The 22,444-nt window shown below is 39.0% G+C and overlaps 1 protein-coding gene across 2 annotated transcripts in view; it reads right to left on the reverse strand.

Annotated features, from left to right (window-relative positions):
• The window catches only part of TWSG1 (twisted gastrulation BMP signaling modulator 1), a 67,277-nt gene that overhangs the window by 24,798 nt on the left and 20,035 nt on the right, over positions 1-22,444 (reverse strand). For both annotated transcript variants that reach the window (XM_034943432.3, XM_063597183.1), the window contains exon 3: positions 17,245-17,344. In XM_034943432.3, coding sequence (XP_034799323.1) covers positions 17,245-17,344 — 100 coding nt within the window. The remainder of the gene's footprint in view (positions 1-17,244; positions 17,345-22,444) is intronic.

A 22,444-nucleotide genomic window follows, 5' to 3' on the forward strand; every position in this document is an offset into this window, starting at 1 on the left:
CCGAGGTCGCACCACTGCACGCCAGCCTGGGCAACAGAGCAAGACTCTGTCTCAAAAAAAAAAAAAAAAGAAAAGAAAAACAAAACAGACTATCTTTGCTCCACTGTATTACCTTTGCTCCTTTGTTAAGATCATTTGACTACAGTCATCCCTTGATAGATCTGTGGGGGATTGGTTCCAGGACCCCCCAGGAAACACCAAAATCCATAGATGCTCAAGTCTCTTATATAAAGTGGTATAGTTTTTGCGTATAACCTGCCTACACAAGCCTCGTGAATACTTGAAATAATCTCTAGATTACTTATGATAAATAATACAGTGTAAACATACTGTTAAGTAACATGTAAACAGCTGTTATACTTTATTGTTAAAGGAATGATGACAAGAAAAAAATTCTGTACATGTTCAGTACAGACATAACCATCATAGGCCTAATACTTTTTTTTTTTTTTTTTTTCTTGGAGACAGGGTCTTGCTCTGTCACCCAGACTGGAATGCAGTGGCACAATCTCAGCTCACTGCAACCTCCACCTCCTAGGCTCAAGCAATCCTCCCACCTTAGCCTCCCAAGTAGCTGGGACTACAGATGTGTGCCACCATGCCTGGCTAATTTTTTTATTTTTTGAAGAGATCACGTTACCTAGGCTGGTCACAAACTCCTGGGCTCAAGCAATCCACCCTCCTCAGCCTCTCAAAGGGGTGAGATTACAGGCGTGAGCCACCATGTCCAGCCCTAACTACATTTTTGATCTGCAGTTGGCTAAATCCAAGAATACAAAACCCAAAGATACAAAGGGCCAGCCGTATATTTATGTGGGTCAGTTTCTGGGCTCTCTATTATGTTCCTTTCATCTATTTGTCTGTTTTTTTGCCATTCCCACACTGTCTTGATTACTGTAGCTTTATAGTAAGTCTTGAAGTCCAGTAGTATCAGTCCTCCAACCTTCTTCTCTCCTTCAATATTGTGTTGGCTATTCTGTGTCTTTTGCCTTTCCATATAAACTTTAGAATCAGTTTGTCAATATCCATAAGATAAATTGCTAGGATTTTTATTGCAATTGCATTAAATCTATAGATGAAGGCCGGGTGTGGTGGCTTACTCCTGTAATCCCAGCACTTTGGGAGGCTGAGGCAGGGGGATCACTTGAGGTCAGGAGTTCGAAGCCAGCATAGCAAACATGGTGAAACCCTGTCTCTAATAAAAATACAAAAAAATTAGCTGGGCATGGTGGCAGGCACCTGTAATCCCAGATACTTGGGAGGCTGTGGCAGCAGAATTGCTTGAACCTGGGAGGCAGAGGTTGCAGGGAACCAAGATCAGCCACTGTACTCCAGCTTGGGTGAAAGAGCGAGACTCCATCTAAGAAAAAAAAAAGTCTATAGATGAAGGTGGGAAGAACTGACATCTTGACAGCATGGAATCTTCCTATCCATGAACATAGAATATCCCCCATTTATTTAATTCTTTGATTTCATTCATGAGATTATTGTAGTTTTCCTCATACAGACCTTGCACATATTTTGTTAGATTTACACCTAAGTATTTGGGGGTGCTAATATAAATAGTATTGTGTTTCCAATTTCAAATTCTACTGTTCATTGCTGGTATGTAGAACAGCAATTGCTTTTTATATATTAACCTTATATCCTGCAACTTTACTGTAATTGCTTATTCATTTCAGGAGTATTTTTGGTCAATTCTTTCAGGTTTTCTACATAGACAATCATGTCATCTTCAAACAAAGATAGTTTTATTTCTTCCTTCCTACTCTGTACACCTTTTATTTCCTTTCCTTGTATTATTGCATTAGCTAGAACTTCCAGTATGATGTTGAAAAGCAGTGATAAGAGGGGACATCCTTGCCTTGTTCCTGACTATAGTGGGAAAGCTTCCAGTTTCTTACCATTAAGTTGGATGTTAGCTCTAAGTTTCTTGAAGATATTCTTTACCAAGTTTAGAAAGTTTCCCTCTAGTCCTAGTTTGCTGAGAGTTTTTATCATGAACGGGTGTTGGATTTTATTAAATGCTTTTTCTGCATCTATTGATATAATCATGTGATTTTTTTTTTCTAACTTGTTGATGTGATAGATTACATTGCTTGATTTTTTTTTTTTTTTTTTTTTTTTTTTGAGACAGAGTCTCGCTCTGTCACCCAGGCTGGAGTGCAGTGGCACAATCTTGGCTCACCGCAAGCTCTGCCTCCCGGGTTCACACCATTCTCCTGCCTCAGCCTCCTGAGTAACTGAGACTACAGGCGCCCGCCACCACGCCCAGCTAATTTTTTGTATTTTTAGTGGAGATGGGGTTTCACTGTGTTAGCCAGGATGTTCTCAATCTCCTGACCTTGTGATCTGCCCGCCTTGGCCTCCCAAAGTGCTGGGATTACAGGCGTGAGCCACCGCACCACACCCAGCCCGCATTGCTTGATTTTTGAATGTTGAACCAGTATGGCATACTTGGGATATATCCCACTTGGTCATAGTGTAATTTTTATACATTGTTGGATTTGATTTGCTAATATTTTGTTGATAATTTGCCTCTATATTCATGAGAGGTATTGGTCTGTAGTTTTCTTGTAATATCTTTGTCTAATTTGGGTATTAGGACAATGCTAACCTCACAGAATGAGTTGGGAAGAATTCTCTCTGCTTCTGTCTTCTGAAAGAGACTGTAGAGTCTTAGTATTTTTTCCTTAAATGTTTGGTAGAATTTACCAGTAAACCTATTGGGTCTGGTACTTTCTCTTTTAGAAGGTTATGAGCAATTGATTCAATTTATTTAAAAAATATAGGTTTGAAGTCTCGTGTGAGTTTCTTCTTGTGTGAGTTTTGGCAGATTGTGTCCTTCAAGGAATTGGTCCATTTCACCTAGGTTATCAAATCCGTGGGCAAAGAGTTTTCATAGCATTCTTTTATTGTCCTTTTAATATCCATAGGATCTACAGTGATGTTCTCTTTTTCATTTCTGCTGTTAGTAATTTGTGTCCTCTCTTTTTCTTAACCTAGTTAGATCATCAATTTTATTGAACTGTTTGAAAAAACCAGCTTTTGATTTCATTGATTATTGATTTCTTATTTTCAATTTCATTGATTTCTACTCTAATTTGTATCACTTCTTTTCTTCTGCTTACTTTGGATTGAGTTTGCTCTTCTTTTTCTAGTTTTCTAAAGTTGAAGTTTGGATTATTGATTTTTAGATCTTTTGTCTTTTTGAATATATACATTCCAATGTTATAAATTCCCCTTAAACACTGCTTTCACGGCATCCCTCAAATTCTGATGTTATGTTTTCATTTTTTATTTAGTACAAAAGGTTTAAATTCCTCTTGAGATTTCTTCTTTCATCCATGTGTTTAGAAGTGTGTTGCTTAATCTTCACATATTTTGGGATTTTCCAATTATCTTTCTGTTATTGATTTTTTATTTAATTCCATTGTAGTCTGAGAGCAGACATTGTAGGATTTCTATTCTTTTAAATTTGCTAAGGTGTGTTTTATGGTTCAGAATGTGATCTATCTTGGTGAATGTTTCACATAAGCTTGAGAAAAAGCTTACATGCTTGGGTATTCTGCTGTTGTGGAATGAAATAGTCAATAGATATCCATTATATTCAGCTGATTAATGGTGTTTTTGAGTTCAAACATGTCCCTATTGATTCTCTGCCTCCTGGGTTGAGGGGGGTTGAAGTCTTCAACTATAAGAGTGGATTTCTACTGCAGTTCTGTTAGTTTTTGCCTCACAGAGTTTTGTTTTTGTTTTGTTTCATTTTGAGACAGAGTCTCATTCTGTCACTCAGGTTGGACAGTGCAGTTGCACAATCTCAGCTCACTGCAACCTCTGCCTCTCAGGCTCAAGTAATTCTCATGACTCAGCCTCCCAAGTAGCTGGGATTATAGGCATGCACCACTATGCCCAGCTAATTTTTGTATTTTTTTTTTTTTTGTAGAGACAGGGTTTCGCCATGTTGACCAGGCTGGTCTTGAACTCCTGCCCTCATGTGATCCACCTGCCTCAGCCTCCCAAAGTGGCATAAGCCACTGCACCTGGCCCTGCCTTACATAGTTTAATGCTGTTGTTAGGTGCATACACATTAAAGATTGTTATTTCTTTTTGGAGAATTGACCCCTTTATCACTATGTAACATCCCTCTTTATCTCTGATAACTTTCCTTGCGGTGAAGTCTTCTCTGTCAGAAATTAATATAGCTGTTCTCACTTACATTCGATTAGTGTTACCATGGTATATCGTTCTCCATCCATTCACTTTTAATCTGTATGTCTGTATATTTAAAGTGGGTTTCTTGTAGGTAACATACAGTAGGGTCTTGTTTTTTGATCCACTCTAACAATCTCTTTTAATTGGTGCATTTAGACCACTGATGTTCAAAATGATTACTAATATAACTGGATTAATATCTATCATATTTGTTACTATCTTCTATTTGTTGCTCTTGTCTTTTGTTCCTATTTTTGTCTTCTACTTTTTCTGCCTTTTTGGTTTTAATTGAGCATTTTATTTGATTCCATTTTCTCTTCTTTTTAAGCTTCTACTTTTTTTAGTGGTTGTCCTGGAGTGTGCAGTATACATTTACAATGAATCAAGTTCACATTTGAATAAACCATATCACTTCATGGGTAATGTGAGTACCTTATAATGACAAAATAATCCTAATTCCTCCCTCCTGTCCATGTATCATTGTTTTCATTCATTTCACTTATATATAAGCAAACATAGGCATATAGTATAATGTATATATTATATATAATATATAAATATATATACATACAGTAGTTGTCCCTTATCTGCAGTTTTGCTTTCCAGTTTCAATTACCTGTGGTTGACTATCATCTGAAAATATTAAGATATTTTGAGAGAAAGAGACAGAGATCACATTCACATAACTTTTATTACCGTATTATTTTATTTTATTTTTATTTTATTACTATATTATTGCTATAAATTGTTATTATTATTGTTAATCTCTTACTATGCCTAATTTATAAATTAAACTGTATCATAGGAATGTATGTATAGGAAAAAGTATAGTATTTATAAGGTTTGGTACTATCTGTGGTTTCAGGAATTCACTGTGGGCCCTGGAATGTATCTCCCACCGATAAGGGGGAACTACTGTATATACAAATATATAATATATATACATACATAGGCACACATAATTAAATACATTGTTGCTATTATTTTGAAAGCTGTCATCTGTTAGATCAATTAAGAATAAAAACGTTGGCCAGGCGCGATGGCTCACGGCTGTAATCCCAGCACTTTGGGAGGCCAAGGAGGGCAGATCATGAGGTCAGGAGTTCGAGACCAGTCTGGCCAACACAGTGAATCCCTGTCTCTACTAAAAATACAAAACATTAGCCAAGAGTGGTGATGTGCGCCTGTAGTCCCAGCTACTCAGGAGGCTGAGGCAGGAGAATCACGTGAACCGGGGAGGCGGAGGTTGCAGTGAGCCGAGACTGAGCCACTGCACTCCAGCCCGGGCGACAGTGCGAGACTCTGTCTCAAAAAAAAAAAAAGAATAAAAATGTTTCACTTTATCTTCACTTATTCTTTGTGTGTTCATTGCTATTGGAGAAGGACTTCTTTTTAAAATGTCTTCTAAGAAGGCAGAGAATATATAGGAAATATACTACAAGCAACTTCAAAGTTCTTTTTAGGATAAGGAAGGCAAACTATGTATATAAGTGATTTATAGGCTGGGCGCAGTGGCTCATGCCTGTAATCCCAGCATTTGGGAGGCCAAGGCAGACTAATCACGAGGCTAGGAGTTTGAGACCAGCCTGGCCAACATGGTGAAACCCTGACTCTACTAAAAATACAAAAATTAGCCAGGCATGGTGGCACGTGCCTGTAGTCCTAGCTACTCGGGAGGATGAGGCAGGAGAATAGTTTGAACCCAGGAGGCAGAGGTTGCAGTGAGCCAAGATCACGCCATTGCACTCCAGCCTGGGCGACAGGGCGAGACTCCATCTCAAAAAAAAAAAAAATGTGATTTCTAAAATCCTTTAAATCAATGCAGTTTCTTTGCTTTGGCTGAGACTCACATTTAAGGTCAAATATAAATCCTAAAAACAAAAAGTAACTTCTAAATATTCATAATGCAATCTCAAACCTGCTTTTGTGGCAACTTAAGGGACTTTTATAAGCAATTTTAAAGTATAGGGTCAATCTGTCATTTCTAAAAGTGAGGGAAGTTACATAAATCTAATAGGCCCAATAGGTATCACACAAAAGGGTTTTTTTTTTTTTTAAGTTTAATCTGGAGTAAAGGTACTGCTATTCAGTTTCTCAGAGAAACACCTTAGAGTTAAATGATCATTATTCCATTTTAGCTACTTAGAGAAAAATCTCCTTAACTTAAAAAATGAACAGTTACCTACCACAGCTTTTTTTGGAAGAAAAAGTTTATTGAAATTGTTCCTGAATATTATGCTATGGCTCATATTTTACACAACTCACAAGTTTTGATGGGCTCAAAGCAGAAAAGGATACTTAAATGAATGTTCTTGAAGAAAATTCACTCTAAGGAAGAAGCTACTATTACTAGTAGAAAACATCTGTGGCTGGAGTTAATTTTGGAATTAGGTCCTGTGCTATTTGACCCAATGGATAAATTACATTCAGTTTTCTTTTTTAGTCAGTTTTCTGAATCAATGCATCAGCTTTAAAAGTAAACTCTGAATAGGCCTAAATGACTCTAGTCTTTGGTGTCTTTAAGTACTTATTGGGTAACAATTGCAAACATCTAGACCAAACAAACATCTTTGGCAAAATAAAACCCAACAAAAAAGTACATAAGGCATTATCCTTTGGCATACCAATTCTGGTATATGTGTTCAGTGAAATTCAACACTGACGATGGTTGAATTTGGGAAGAGATTGGAAAGTGATCATTATGTATCTAAAACTAGGTAGAGGAAAATACAGAAAGTGCCACGACATTGGTCTGGACAATAATTTTTTTTTTTTTTTAGACGGAGTCTCACTCTGTTACCAGGCTGGAGTGCAGTGGCATGATCTTGGCTCACTGCAACCTCCACCTCCTGGGTTCAAGCAATTCTGCTGCCTCAGCCTCCCAAGTAGCTGGGACTACAGGTACACACCACCACACCCAGCTTATTTTTGTATTTTTAGTAGAGACGGGGTTTCACCATGTTGGCCAGGATGGTCTTGATCTCTTGACCTCATGATCCGCCCACCTCAGCCTCCCAAAATGCTGGTATTACAGGTGTGAGCCACTGCGCCTGGCTGGACAATGATTCTTTGGGACATGAATCCAAAAGCACAGGGAACAAAAGCAAAAACAGACAAATGGAATTAACTCAAAGTAAAAAGCTTCTGCACAGTCAAGGAAACAATCAATATAGTGAAGAGACAATCTACAGAATGGGAAAAAATATTTGCAAACCATACATTTGATAAGCGGTTAATATAAAAAATATGTAACGAACTCAGGGGGCTGGGCATGGTGGCTCACGCCTGTAATCCCAGTGCTTTGGGAGGCTGAGGTGGGAAGATCACTTGAGGTCAGGAGCTTGAGATGAGCCTGGGCAGCACAGAGAGATCCCATTGCTACAAAAATTAAAAAGTAAGCTGGGTATGGTGGTGTGCACACTCCAGCCTGAGCAACAGAAGAAGACCTTGTCTCAAAGCAAAAAAAAGGAACTCAAACAACCTAACAGTGAGAAAACAAATAATCCAATATTAAAAAATGGGCAAAGGGCCCAGGTGCAGTGGCTCATGCCTGTAATCCCAGCATTTGGGAAGGCGAGGTGGGTGTATCATGAGGTCAGGAGTTTGAGACCAGCCTGGCCAACATGGTGAAACCCCGTCTCTGCTAAAAATACAAAAATTAGCCAGGCGTGGTGGCGGGCACCTGTAATCCCAACTACTTGGGAGGCTGAGGCATGAGAATTGCTTGAACCTGGGAGGTGGAGGCTGCAGTGAGCCAAGATCGTGCCATTGTACTCTAGCCTGGGTGACAGAGCAAGACTCTGACTCAAAAAAAATGGGCAAAGGATCAGAATAGACATTAATCAAAAGAAGACATACAAATGGCTAACAGATATATGCTGTATATGTAAAAATTCTCAAAATCACTAATCATCAAAGCAATACAAATTATTTTATTTTATTTTATTTTATTTATTTATTTATTTGTTTGTTTGTTTGTTTTGAGACAGAGTCTACTCTGTTGCCCAGGCTGGAGTGCAATGGCACTATCTTGGCTCACTGCAAACTCCGCTGCCTGGGTTCAGGCAATTCTCGTGCCTCAGCCTCCTGAGTAGCTGGGATTACAAGTGTGTGCCACCACACTCAGCTAATTTTTTTTTTTTTGAGACAGAGTCTCGCTCTGTTGCCCAGGCTGGAGTGCAGTTGCATGATCTCGGCTCACTGCAAACTTCACCTCCCAGGCTCAAGCGATTCTCCTGCCTTAGCCTCCCGAATAGCTGGGATTACAGGTGTGTGCCACCATGCCCAGCTAATTTTTGTATTTTTAGTAGAGACGGAGTTTCACCATGTTCACCAGGCTGGTCTCAAACTCCTGACCTCAGGTGATCTGCCCTCCTTGGCCTCCCAAAGTGCTGGGATTACAGGCGTGAGCTGCCGTGCCCAGCCAATTTTTGTATTTTTAATAGAGATGGTGTTTTACTATGTTGGCCAGCCTGATCTTGAACTCCTGACCTCAAATGATCTACCTGCCTCAGCCTCCCAAAGTGCTGGAATTACAGACGTGAGCCACTGCACCCAGCCCAAAGCAATACAAATTAAAACCACGATAATGGCCAGGTGTGATGGCTCATGCCTGTAATCCCAGCACTCTGGGAGGCTGAGGCAAGTGGATCCTGAGGTCAAGAGTTCAAGACCAACCTGGCCAAGATGGCGAAACCCTCTCTCTCCTAAAAATACAAAAAAATTATCCAGGCATAGTGGCAGGCACCTGTAATCTCAGCTACTTGGGAGGCTGAGGCAGAGAATTGCTCGAATCCAGGAGGCGGAGGTTACAGTGAGCCAAGATCATGCCACTGCACTCCAGCTTGGGTGACAGAGTGAGGTTCCATCTCAACAAAACAAAACAAAACAAAACAAAGAAAACACCACAATAAGATATTACCTCATACCTTTTAGAAGGGCCATTATAAAAAAGATGAAAGGCAACAAGTGTTGGAGAGGGAGGGCATGGAGAAAAGGGAATCCTTGCATGCTGTTGGTGGGAATGTAAATTAGTACAACCATTATGGAGAACAGTATGGAGGTTCCTAAAAAAATTAAAAATAGAACTAGCTCAGTATGTCAAAGAGATGTTTGCACTCTCATGTTCCCTGCAGCATTATTCACAATAGTCAAGACAGAGAATCAACCTAATTGTCCAAAAATGGATAAGGAAAATGTGGTATATATGTACAATGAGGTATATTTATACAATATAAAATACAATTCCACTTTATATACAACGGAATACTATTAAGCCTTGAAAAAAGAAGGAAATCCTATCAGTAGCCCCCAACGTTTTTGGCACCAGGACTGGTTTTGGGATGAAACTGTTCCACCTCAGATCATCAGGCATTAGATTCTCATAAGGAGCATGCAACTGAGACCCCTCGTATGTGCAGTTCACAATAGGGTTCGAGCTCCTGTAAGAATCCAGTACTGCCGCTGACCTGACAGGAGACGGAGCTCAGGCGGTGACGCTCGCTTGCCTGGTGTTCACCTCCTTCTATGTGGCCCGGTTCCTAAGAGGCGGCGGACTGCTACTGGTCCATGGCTCAGGGGTTGGGGACCCTGATTTACAACATGGATGAACCTGGAGGACATCATGTTAAGTAAAATAAGCCAGACACAGAAAGGCAAATACTGCATGATTTCACTTATATGTGGAATCTAAAAAAGTTGAACTCATAGAAGCGGTGAGCAGAATGGTTACCAGGAGCTGAGGAAAGGGGAGGTGTCCATCAAATAATGCAAAATTTCAGTTAGATGGAAATAATAAATTCAAGAGCTCTATTGTACAACATGGTGACTATAGCTAATAACAATGTATTATATTGTTGAAAATTGCTGGCTGGGCACAGTGGCTCACACTTGTAATCCCAGCACTTTGGGAAGCCAAGGCGGGAGGATCACTTGTGTCCAGGAATTCAAGACCAGTCTGGATAACACATTGAGACCCCATCTCTACAAAAAATTTAAAAATTAGCGAGGTGTGGTAGCATAGTGCCAGCTACTCGGGAGGCTGAGGTGGGAAGATCACTTGAGCTCAGGAGGTTGCGGCTGCAGTGAGGTGTGATAGCATCACTGCACTCCAGCCTGGGTGACAGAGACCCTATCTCAAGAAAAAATAAAAAAGAAAATTGCTAAGAGAGCAGATTTTAAGTGTTCTCACCATACACAGAAAAGGTGAGGTAATGTATGTTAATTAGCTCTATGTAGCCATTCCACAATGTATACATATTTCAAAATAACCTGTTGCACTGGGTAAATATATACAATTATTATTTGTCAATTAAAATTAATAATAATAAATGATGTATCTAAATAATTTGCATAGTTTTTCTTAAAACAAAAAACAGAAAATTTGAACTCCTAGCACCTATTTATTCCTTAATATTAGAAAAGTAACATGTTAGAGTGAAGCAAGACAGAAATCCATTCTATGCAGGAACCAACGGATCTATCTGGATCTGACCTGAGATACAAGAGAGAATCATAACGAAAAACCTGGATGTTCCAAAAGGAAGATGCCAAGACCCGTCAAGGTTAGTACTGTACTGTAGCCCTGAGTTCAAAGTCAGAGTTCAAGGAATTTGCCTAACAAAGAGCAGGATTAAGGAAGAAACATTTGATCCACTAGGTGGTAGAGCCTGTCCCAGGGTTGTGTTCCCAGCACAGAGCTGTCTGATCCTGTTTTCCTGGGTTTTGCAGGCACTGTGCCCGTTGCCTGACACCACCCACCTTTTCTGGCTCTTTCCCTGTGCCCCTTTCTTCCATTCACCACAGCGACATCTAGGATCTATGAGTCGGTGTGGCAAAATGAGCCAAGCTGTGGTTGCTAAGCAGGTTTTCAGCAGGCTTCCCAGCCTGGTCTTGGAGCTTATGATGCTTCCAATTTATTAAGTATAGCAAATGATCTTGTTACTATAAAGAATCTGCTATTTCTATATCAACATTATACAAACAGTGCACCACTGAATTATAGTGTTCCACGACATGCTAAACAGGTGGCTCAAGATGAAAAAGTTCATGCTTGCCATGTTTTATTTATTGGCACAAGTTATTGATTTTTTCTTTTATTTTTTTGAAACAGGGTCTTGATCTGTCACCCAGGCTGGAGTGCAGGGGTGCAATTATAGCTCACTACAGCCGCAAGCTCCTGGGCTCAAGTGATCCTCCTGTCTCAGCCCTCCAAGTAGCTAGGACTACAGGCATGCATCATCATGCCCAGTCAATTTTTTGTTTTTTTATTTTGTAGAGACAGAGTCTCCCTGTGTCGCCCAGGCTGATCTTGAACTCCTGTGCTCATGCGACCCTCCCACTTAGGCCTCCCAAAGTACTGGGATTACAGGTGTGAGCCTCTGCGCCTGGCCTAGTTTTTTTCTTTTCCTTTCTTTTTCTTTTTCTTTTTTTTGAGTTAAAGTCTCACTCTGCCGCCTAGGCTGGACTGCAGTGACTCAGACATGGCTCAGTACAGCCTGAACCTCCTGGGCTCAAGTGATTCTCCTGCCACAGCCCCCGCTCCCACCCAAGTAGCTGGGACTACAGGCACACGCCACCCATGCACAGCTAAATTTTTTTTTTTTTGTAGAGACGAGGTTTTGCCATGTTGCCCAGGTTGGTCTCAAACTTAAGTGATCCGCCTGCCTTGGCCTCCCAGAGTGCTGGGATTATAGGCACGAGCAACCGCACTCAGGCAATTTTTTCTTCTAATTTAACATTTCCCATAGAATTCAACATTTATTTATTTATTTAAAAAAATTTTTTTAGAGACAGGGTCTTACTCTGTTGCCCAGGCTGGAGTGCTGTAGTGCAATCAGAGCTCACTGCAGCCTTGACCTCCTGAGCTTAGTAATCCTCCTGCCTTAACCTCCCAAGTAGCTGGGACCATATGTGCATGCCATCACACCCAACTAATTAATTTTTATTTTTGGTAAAGATGGGGCCTCCTTATGTTGCCTAGGCTGGTCTTGAACTCCTGGGCTCAAGTGATCCTCCTTCTGTGGCCTCTCAACGTGCTGGAATTACAGGAATGAGCCATCATGCTTAGGCAGAATCCAACTTTTAATGCACATTAAACATGAATCAAAAGTTACAATGTCTTAATGCCATTAAAGAGTCTATTATTAAATCATTCATCATTTCATGTTGTTCTAAAATGTATTTTAAGCTACTATGTAGTAGTGTAGGATTCCATTTACATTATACAGAAAAATTCCAGCTAATAACTGCAGAAGTAATGATAAAAATAGAAAATCATTGTTCTACAACTTTTTTTCTTCTTCTTTTTTTTTTTCTGAGACAGAGTCTCGCTCTGTCACCCAGACTGGAGTGCAGTGGCACTAGCTCGGCTCACTGCAACTTCTGCCTTCTGGGTTCAAGCGACTCTCCTGCCTCAGCCTCCCTTGTAGCTGGGATTACAAGTGCCTACCACCACACCTGGCTAATTTTTGTATTTTTAGTAGTGACGGGGTTTCGTCATGTTGGCTAGGCTGGTCTTGAATTCCTGACTTAAGGTGATTCGCCCCCTCTTGGCCTCCCAAAGTGCTGGGATTTTACGCGTGAGCCACCACACCTGGCTGTTTTACAACTTCTAATGAAGTAGCTGACTCAGGCAATGGTCATCAAGAAGGGGTGAAATCACCGGGTGAAAGGCTGATGGGGACCTTTATCACAAAGGGATCAGACTTTCACCGTCGGAACTCATGGGATCAATTTTAGCATTACTAAAAGCAGGACGTCTGGATATTGTTTGCCTTTGTGTACACTGTACCACTGTTCCCTCCTCCCAAAAACTGAGCCTCAATCTAATCAAGCCTTCATATCTAACTTCCAGCCTATAGGAAATAGAAAAGACCAACTAACAAGTTAAATAACCAAAAGAAGCAATCAGCCAAATCCAGAATGTGGTTTACTTTGAAGAAACCAATCATGACTGACTAGTTTCTTCAAAAAGCCAATGGAATATTAAAGGATGGGAGAGAGGGGGAGGAGAAACTGTTTTAGAATAAAAGAAACTTAAGAAATCTAACAACCAAATACAGTGAGTAATCTTTGTTGGATCTTGATTTGAGTAAAACAACTGTAAAAAACATTTAGTCAATCAGTGAAATCTAAGTATGATCTGAGTGGTATTAGACGATATTAAAGAAGTACTGTTAAATGGCCGGGTGCAGTGGCTCACACGTGTAATCCCAGCACTTTGGGAGGCTGAGGAGGGCAGATCACTTGAGGTCAGGAGTTCGAGACCAGCCTGGCCAACATGGTGAAACCCCATCTGTACAAAAAAATACAAAAAATTATCTAGATATGGTGGCGTGTGTCTGTAGTCCCAGCTACCTGGGAGGCTGAGGCAGGAGAATCACTTGAACCCAAGAGGTGGAGGTTGCAGTGAGCCAAGACTGCACTAGTGCACTCCAGCCTGGGCGAGAGAGCAAAACTCTGCCTCAAAAATAAAAATAAAAATAAAATAAAGATGTGCTGTTAATTACATTAGGCATAGTAATGACATTGTGTTATGTAAAAATACTCTTTTTTTGAGATGTATAACTAAAGGACTTCACGGATAATAGTGAAATGATTTACTTTGTAATACCTAAGCAAAACAAAAAGGTTGTGGGGGAAGATAGAGACACATACCAACAAACAGATGAATGGATGAAACAAGTCTGGCAATGTATTAATGACTACTGGAACAGGTAGTACGTATCACTGTACTCTCTATTTTTGTGCACATTTGGAAAAGTAAAAACAGTAAAAAAAAGAAAAAAGAGCTTGTGGGTGGAGATCTAGGATCCAAAACCCACAGGATTTCAGGAATATGTTGGACAGCAAAGATTAAAATCAACTATGGTGGTTACTCTTACCTTAAGAAAAAATCAGAAAAGAGAAGCTCTTACACAAGGGAGCCACAGGGGAAAGTTTCCTAGAGAAAGTATGTGCTGAAGTCCACAGAATGAGAGAGGAAAGGAAGGCTGCACTCTAATTTGGGTTCTCTCAGAGGTCTGTGCCCCACCCATGAAAAGTATGGGGACTATTTCAACTTAGGAAGGAGGAGCAGCCGCAGGTTTGCAAAGGATGTTAAGAGAGCCTAATTTGGAAGAGAGCTGCCTACAAGGAGGAGGATTGCTGTATAAATAGAACTGGAATATCTCAGTTTTATCCTAGAAAGTAGAAAGATTAACTTAACTTAAAATGAAAGATAAAGTTACATTATGAACTTACTCAAAGTTTAAAACTGGACATCCAACCCTTAAAGGTAAATAAGCTTTTTTTAAAAAAATGAGAACTAGCCTGGAAGCATACCAGTTGCTTCTAAAACTGTAGAGATATAAGCATGTATAATTATTCTTTCTCAGTGGAAAAAAATGCAGAACTCTCTTCCTAAAAGAAGACGCTGAACAGCACTGTCATCATGGTGTGATGGTTAAGACACACACATATATAACACACATACACTCACATTCATACACTCGCACAAACACTCTCACACACATACATACACATTATTTTAGGCAATGCTATTAATAAAATTTCATTTGTGTATTTTGGCATCCATGTTTAAATTAAATTCTTATGTGTGAGGCTGGGCACATTGGCTCACGCCTGTAATCCCAGCACTTTGGGAGGCTGAGGCGGGAGGATCACTTGAGCCCAGGAGTTCGAGACCAGCCTGGGCAACATGGCGAAACCCTGTCTCCATCAAAACTATAAAAATCAGCTGGGTGTTGTGGCTCATGCCTGCAGTCCCACCTACTTGGGAGGCTGAGGCAGGAGGACTGCTTGAGCCCAGGATGTTGAGCCTGCAGTGAGCCATGATCACACCACTGCACTCCAGCCTAGGCAACATAGCAAGACCCTGTCTCAAAAAAAATCTTATGTGTGTATATCAGAGATTAAGATGACTATTTCCTCTTTTTTAGTTTCATTGTACATATTAAATTAATATACAGTTAATGACCTAAAATAATTCAAAGCTAGCTGTTAGAGATACCAAGATGAATATAAGAGGACAGAGGAAAAGATACTTCTGCTCCCATTCTCTCAGAATTCACTACAAAACACTGAAGAAAAACAAGAAATGGAAACACTAACTCTATCTGTGGAGAACCTAAGAGCTAAAGGTACCTGACTGAGCAGTCTTCACACAGGCCATACACCCCACAGAACCCTGAGGAGACTCAGGAGCTGGAGGCGCCAGTGTGGCAGAGGCAAGCCTATTCTGTGGGGGTAGTTACACCTTCAGGTCCCTGTCTCTTCTTCCACAACTGTAGGAGATGAGAGAGTTAATCTTTTGAGAAATTAAACCAAAGAGGCCCTGGACTGGGAATGCCAAAAATGGCAAAGGGTAGAGATGAGTATGGGAAAAAAACAAGGAACGTAAATAAAAGTATGCTTACTGTGACCTCACCCCTCAGGTTCCCAGAACATTTGCAGCCTGGCATACTGCCCCATACCCCAGCCTCAACCCCAGCAGGAAACCAGGAGATCTTTCTCTAGAAAAAATGTGCAATCCTAAAGGGAAAGATCTATAGACATGAAATAGAGGGCTCGTCAGTGAAAAAGGCAGTTCATCTTCCAACCACCTTTTCGTGAGGCAAACTACATTCCATGCCCTGTCCATGGATTAAGTACTCCCAGTCCGCTTTGGAGTACCTAAATTCTACAAAGGAATAGACAGCCAAGGGTCACCAGACACCTGAGAAAATGGAAACCATGCAAGGAGTAGAAGGAAAAAACTCAACAGCAACCACAAAACAGTACAATTAAGAATCCCAGAAAGATAAGAAAAATATGTTACATATAAAACAAGAACAGTATGTTCCTTAAAAAAGGACAATCAGAGAAGGGCTCTTGGAAATTAAAAAAGGAAGTAAAAATTTAAAAAATTAATACAAGGGTGAAAAGATTAGGAAATCTCTCAAGAAGTACACCATACACCCAAAATACAGAAAGACAGATAATGGGATAACTCATTTAATTAATTAGTGCTTACATTATTATGCATCAAATGAGTATATATTATTAATTCATTAGAGTGATTATTAAGGTAAATACTGATTTCACTAGAAGGAGTGATAAAATCACACTGGGAAGATTAAGAGATAAGAGAACTAAATGCTTGTCTACCATAAGAGGAAGTCAACTGATAGTTTCTAAAATCAAAGAATCAAGAGAGTAGTATAGGGTTATTATTCAGAATTACGGAAGCAGTGCAACGCTGAAAAGTTGAAAGTGGTAGTCTCTGGGCATAGGATCAAAGGCTTGGAAAGAAGTAAGATGGGATTGTTTTAGTACTATGTGACTTAAAAAGTATATGCATATAGCCTATTTCGATAAAGGATAATGTAAAAAAGATCAATATGATGATATTCCTGTTCTTAAGGAGTTGATACTCTGTTGAAAAAACATGCAAAACAACAATTATAGGAGCATGCAATAAATGATCTCTCAGAAGCATAGAGGATCCTCTATCTCAGTCAAATAAGGAAGGTTTCCAAGGAAAGGGGATACTTGAACTGGGGTTTTAAAAGTTAAAAATGAGTTAACTGGTCAGAGAAGGGCTGACAGGTGTTTCTTCCTACACACGTAAGTTTTCTTTCTAACACACAAATGATAGCATTCTATAAACATAATTTTGAACCTGACTTTTTTTACTTAACCCATCTTGGAGAATGTTTCTTCTTATAAAACCTACTTCTTATTAAAAACAAAACAAAATGCTGCTGCTTATAAAAAATTCAACAGTATAAAAACTTTCAAAATAAAAAGTTAAACATTCTGCCTTGGCCCCCCACTCTTACTTCCCAAGGATAAGCGCTTTTAAATACATGTATAGGTAAATACTACTGAATACAATTGAATGTAAAAATACAATGTTCTGTATGTTTACTATATCTCACACACATACTTGTTTATGTGCATAAACTACATTTATATTCCTTAAAGTCTCTTAAAGCCAAGGATTCTGTGATAAGAAATATTAAGAAGTCTCCCTTGGTATCAACTTACCAACACAGTCACAGCACTCGTCCCAAAGGGCCCCAAGACACAGCATGCACTCCTTACAGCAGGAGCAATTGCCTTCTCCCGGCCGGCACTGGCAGAGCTCCTAGAAACAAGACAGATGTTAAACTTCAAATTCCAAATAATTATATATAAAACTGCTACTTTTTAAGCAAAAAACCCTGCCATATTTGCATTTACAGTAATGTATTCTTCACATAATTTTTTATTCAACATTATTAACTATTCATCAGAACATAAATATCTAAAATGTCACGTAAATTTTTTTTGGATATATTCAGTGAACATACTTTGAATGCTTTTACCTTATTTTGAAATAAGGAAAATATTTTATTTTATAATCCATAACTTGACTACCCACACCACCTCAACGAATAATTCAGTACAAGAACAAAACCTGCTTCTCAGCTATTATATTCATTGTCCAAATTTAAACAAATAGCCAACTTGTAGGGTTCCTCAATATGTAAAATGTGAGTAAAAGAACTTTGGAAATTCTATTTTTATTGTTCCATGATACAGCAAAAAGTGTGCTCGGTATGGTAGATTATTTACAAAGAAGGTGGCAATTATTCCCCTCTCTAGGTCTCCCCTCTTTGCAATGTAGCTTCGCAGCTCCTCTGATCAAAGGACAGGGTCAATTTCTAGACCTCTTGAATTTAGGTGATCCTGAGATTCACTTTGGTCAACAGAGTTTGGTGGATATGAGATTATGTCACTTCTGAGTTTAGACCTCAAGAAGCCTTGAGTGCATCCACTCTTTCTCTCAGAACTTTGCCCAGCTGCCATGTGAAGCCAGGATATGGCCATGTGGACAAGTCAGTCCACCTGGGGCCATCCTAGATCAGCCAGCTTCCAACCAACCAGCAGCTGCCAACAGACACGGGAATAAGGCCAGAAAACCACCCAGCTGATCCAGGCTCAAACTGTCAACCCACAGAAACAAGAGTTAAATAAATGGCTATTGTTTTAACCCACTAAACTTTAGGGTTGTTTGTTATTCCACAAGAGCTAAGATAGCTTGCTCTGTACATGAAGTTCTAAAGCAATTCCTTTAGCACTTACCCCTGCCCTCCCCTTGCCACCAGACTGCCAGTCCTGAACAAACCCAACTGAAATGGAAATTCCATAGCCACCACTGATTACTTGCTTTCCCTGGTTTAAGATACCATATATATTTATAAGAAAAACATTAATATTTTATTATTTTGGTGGAAATAACTTATGACAAAACTGATTTTACTCTCAGGCTTAGAAGGAACTTCACAGGTCAACAAAACCATCCTTCCATGTAACACCTGAATCGCTTCTATAGTGTTTCATCAACATATGGCCATTGCAGCCCACAGCTGACAAGGAACTTAATAATCCAAAGTAGCCGGTCCTAATCTTATAAAGTTTTAAGTGTTTTCTTTTGTTGAACTGAAGCCTGATTCCCAGAAGCCTGCTCCTTAAGACCCCCCTCCTCCAAATATAATTTCTCTTCAACAAAGCCATTCTAATTTTTCATGGCACCTGCACTGGACAGTTTGGAATGTCTGCCCTGATTGGCTGCCACCTGCCTTTGATTCCCACCCTGTCTGTCTGCAGCTCTGTTTTGAACTATATGACCTTTCTTCTCTCTGGCTACAAATAATTGGAACACAGGTGAAAAACAGACTGTAGCTGGTCAATCAGATTGTCTTCCAAGATTCTGGAAGTAAGACACAGATAACTGTCAATCTCTGTTAGGAATTTGAACTAGGGGATCATACAAAGCTGGTGCTGGGAGGCCGTTTCAAAATAAGAGGTAAAAAATTATCCTGTGGCCCCCCCATTCCTACTTTCCAAAGATAAGCACCATGACATTCATGGTCACAAGGAGAAGAGAAGGGAGGGAAGACGCCATTCTGATTCCTAATAATGCTCTAGTTCTTGGTTCTAGTCCTTTGCAACCAGCTGCACTTCCTGTTCTTAGAGATACTGTTATCAGTTGGAGATATTCTTCATTGAGATATTCATATCAATTGGAGTAGGCTTTATTTATTTCCAACCAAAAAAGCCCTGTTTAAAACAAAATGATTTCTATTTTTATTCTCCCATGTCCTCATTTTAGATCAAATACTCCCATGGTTTCTTCACTTGTTCCCCATGACATGATGTTAACCCTGCCATGAGCTTTGTCATTAGGTGAAAGTGTGGTAATCTTAAATCATCATCATCCCCATCACCCCCCTTCCCTGCTCCTCCTCCTTATGGCATAATGTAACTAGCCAAGAAGGAGAGAATCCCACTTACCTCCTTGATTGTGAACACTAGTTTTTAAAATTAAAGAAGCCTAAAATTTGTTTGTTTGGGGTAGCAATATGCTGTCAGCAACTGTGCTACTTTCAAATCATTCCAACAAATCATTTCAGTAAGATTTTAAAAATCTGAGACCTAATGGAATGCTATTGATATGCATGTTTTTAAAAATTAACTAGTGCAATGTAACTATTATTTCTCATTTCTGTACCTCAATACTGTGCTTTTAAAATGTAAACACAGATCATAATATTTATCCCTATTAAATTCATCTTATTATATTTCTACACTATTAGAGTCAGCCCAGTATTCTAATATGACATTTTTTGCAGCACCGATTTTAATTCCTTGGGTTTTGTTATTGTTTTTTGTCTCCAAAAGTCCCCTTGCTAATTATACAGCACTTTCAAGAATCAACACTTGTGCTATTTTCTAACTAATTCATTAGTTTGATATAAGTGTATATGTGTGACCTAATATATGCACATTGTAATATTTTGGTACTGCAGAATTTTGTACACTCAGGCTGCATTCATGTGACATAGACATTAGGTAACTTTGCTGGGCCTATTAGAAAGAGAGGGACTGAAAGGGCAGAGACTTAATGAGAAGTATAGCTGCTTCATCACAAAACTGGTGATGCGTGATTCAGACAAGCTCAAACTTAGTTGGAAATGTAGAAAAACAGAGTTGCCAAAGCTATACTTTGTCTTTGGAGTAAAAGAACATTTTCTGAGTACGCACTTTTTAGAAACACCATCAGATAAGAATACTAACAGTCTTTTTTTTTTTTTTTAGATTGATAAAGGTTAGCACTTAGTCACAAGAAATAAAGCTTTTTAAAATTTTTTAATTTACTTTATATGTAGAAAATATCCTTTCACTATCTTAGTTGCTTATACAGGTTGAGTATTCCTTATCTGAAATGCTGGGTACCAAAAGTGTTTCGGATTTTTGAGTTTATTTGGATTTTGTAATATTTGCATTATACCAGTTGAGCATCCCGTATCCAAAAATCTAAACTCTTTCAATGAGCATTTCCTTTGATGTCATGTCAATGCTCAGAAAATTTCCGATTTTGGAGCATTCTGGATTTCAGATTTTTGCATTTGAAATGCTCAACCTGTATTTATATTATTAACTAAACTAAGGAGAAACAAATTAGAAAAGTAACAAATCTATTCAAAGAATATAGTCTCTCCTTTTTCTGCAGCTTCCAAATGGTAGCTTGCTAAATGAATTACTGTATATTATGCCAAATAATTTTTTTAAATGAATGTCAATTTAATAGTTCCCATTAGAGAAATCTGAGTCTGTGAAGCATTCATTATGCCTTTTACTGTCAGGTATTTGTGAAGTGTTTTAAACTAGAATGAAAAGGTGGGTGAGAATGAGATTACTGCGAACAAACAGAAAGTTAAAACGAACGGCCTATTTAAAAGTTGCTTGAACTTGCCCAGGTTATCTAGCTCTGAAGATTAAATGTATTTCACACCCTCTTAATAGATGCCTGTCCTGCACTTTTACACACTGGTGTAAGAGAGTAACATGCTGTCGTCATATGCTTACTGCTTTATAATTTAGTGATAGAATACAACGTGAAAAGCTATGGTAAGGAGAAACAAGAGGGAAACGACAGAGATAAGCTTTCATTACTGTACAATTAAAGAGACAAAAATCCAGTTTAAGACTTTAATGGTAAAAACTACTATTAAAACTTGTTGGACACCAAACAACAATATCCTGGCTAATATTTTTCTTTCTTTCTACGTTAATACAGAAAAGACTAAAAAACCATTGTCTTAATAAAGCAGAAATTTAATCACCATAAATTAAGAAATGTTCATAATTTGGGTAAATGAGCCTCCACATACATCAAATACTCTCTATTCTTCATAACTCATGTCAGCATTCTTTTTAGGAGATGGGCAAATAAGAAAAACAAGCTCCTCAAACCAACCTTTTGAAAACAGAGTTTGTGCCTGAAAACAGCATCTGTGCCTTTTCCATTTTCAAAAACACACCTCTTACTTTTCAGGAGAAATATAATAGGCAAATTTAATAGATGGCATTTAAAATCTTACTGCAAATCAAGAGAGCAAAAATATGTCTACTGTATGACTACTGTTTTTAAGTCAAGAAACAAATTGAAACAATGAATTTCCACATGCAAATAATTATAAATAGCAGTGTTATGAAGCTCATCAAGTAATTCATTCTTTTCTATTCATTCTACATGCCCTTAAAAATCACATTATTGAATAATGTTTGGTTTTGAACATATTTAGAAATGTATAATATTTTTAACAGCAAGCAAGCTGCGGTTAGGATGAATGTTTCTAAATATAATAAACATTTGTAAAGTGCTTTGAACTCAAGTATTGAAAATAGAAAAGAAAAAACAACTCAGAACAACTCTCTGTGATGAAACAAGGATTACAGAAAAACATAAAAACTGCCCCATTTAAATCAAGCAGAATCTGTTCTTCAGAATACTTAAAAAGAAAACATTAGGCCGGGTGTGGTGGCTCACGCCTGTAATCCCAGCACTTTGGGAGGCTGAGGCAGGCGGATCACAAGGTCAGGAGATCGAGACCATCCCGGCTAACACGGTGAAACCCCGTCTCTACCAAAAAATACAAAAAATTAGCTGGGCATGGTGGCGGGTGCCTGTAGTCCCAGCTACTCAGGAGGCTGAGGCAGGAGAATGGTGTGAACCTGGGAGGCGGAGTATGCAGTGAGCCGAGATGGGGCCACTGCACTCCAGCCTGGACAACAGAGTGAGACTCTGTCTCAAAAAAAAAAAAAGAAAACTTTACCCCTAGCTGTTTCACTTATAAGAACACATGTCTTCTATAACCAGAAAGGCTAAAGTCAAGACAAAAAGAAAGGTTTTACCAAA

Source organism: Pan paniscus, chromosome 17, assembly GCF_029289425.2.
Source record: "Pan paniscus chromosome 17, NHGRI_mPanPan1-v2.0_pri, whole genome shotgun sequence".
Classification (NCBI taxonomy): Eukaryota; Metazoa; Chordata; class Mammalia; order Primates; family Hominidae; genus Pan; species Pan paniscus.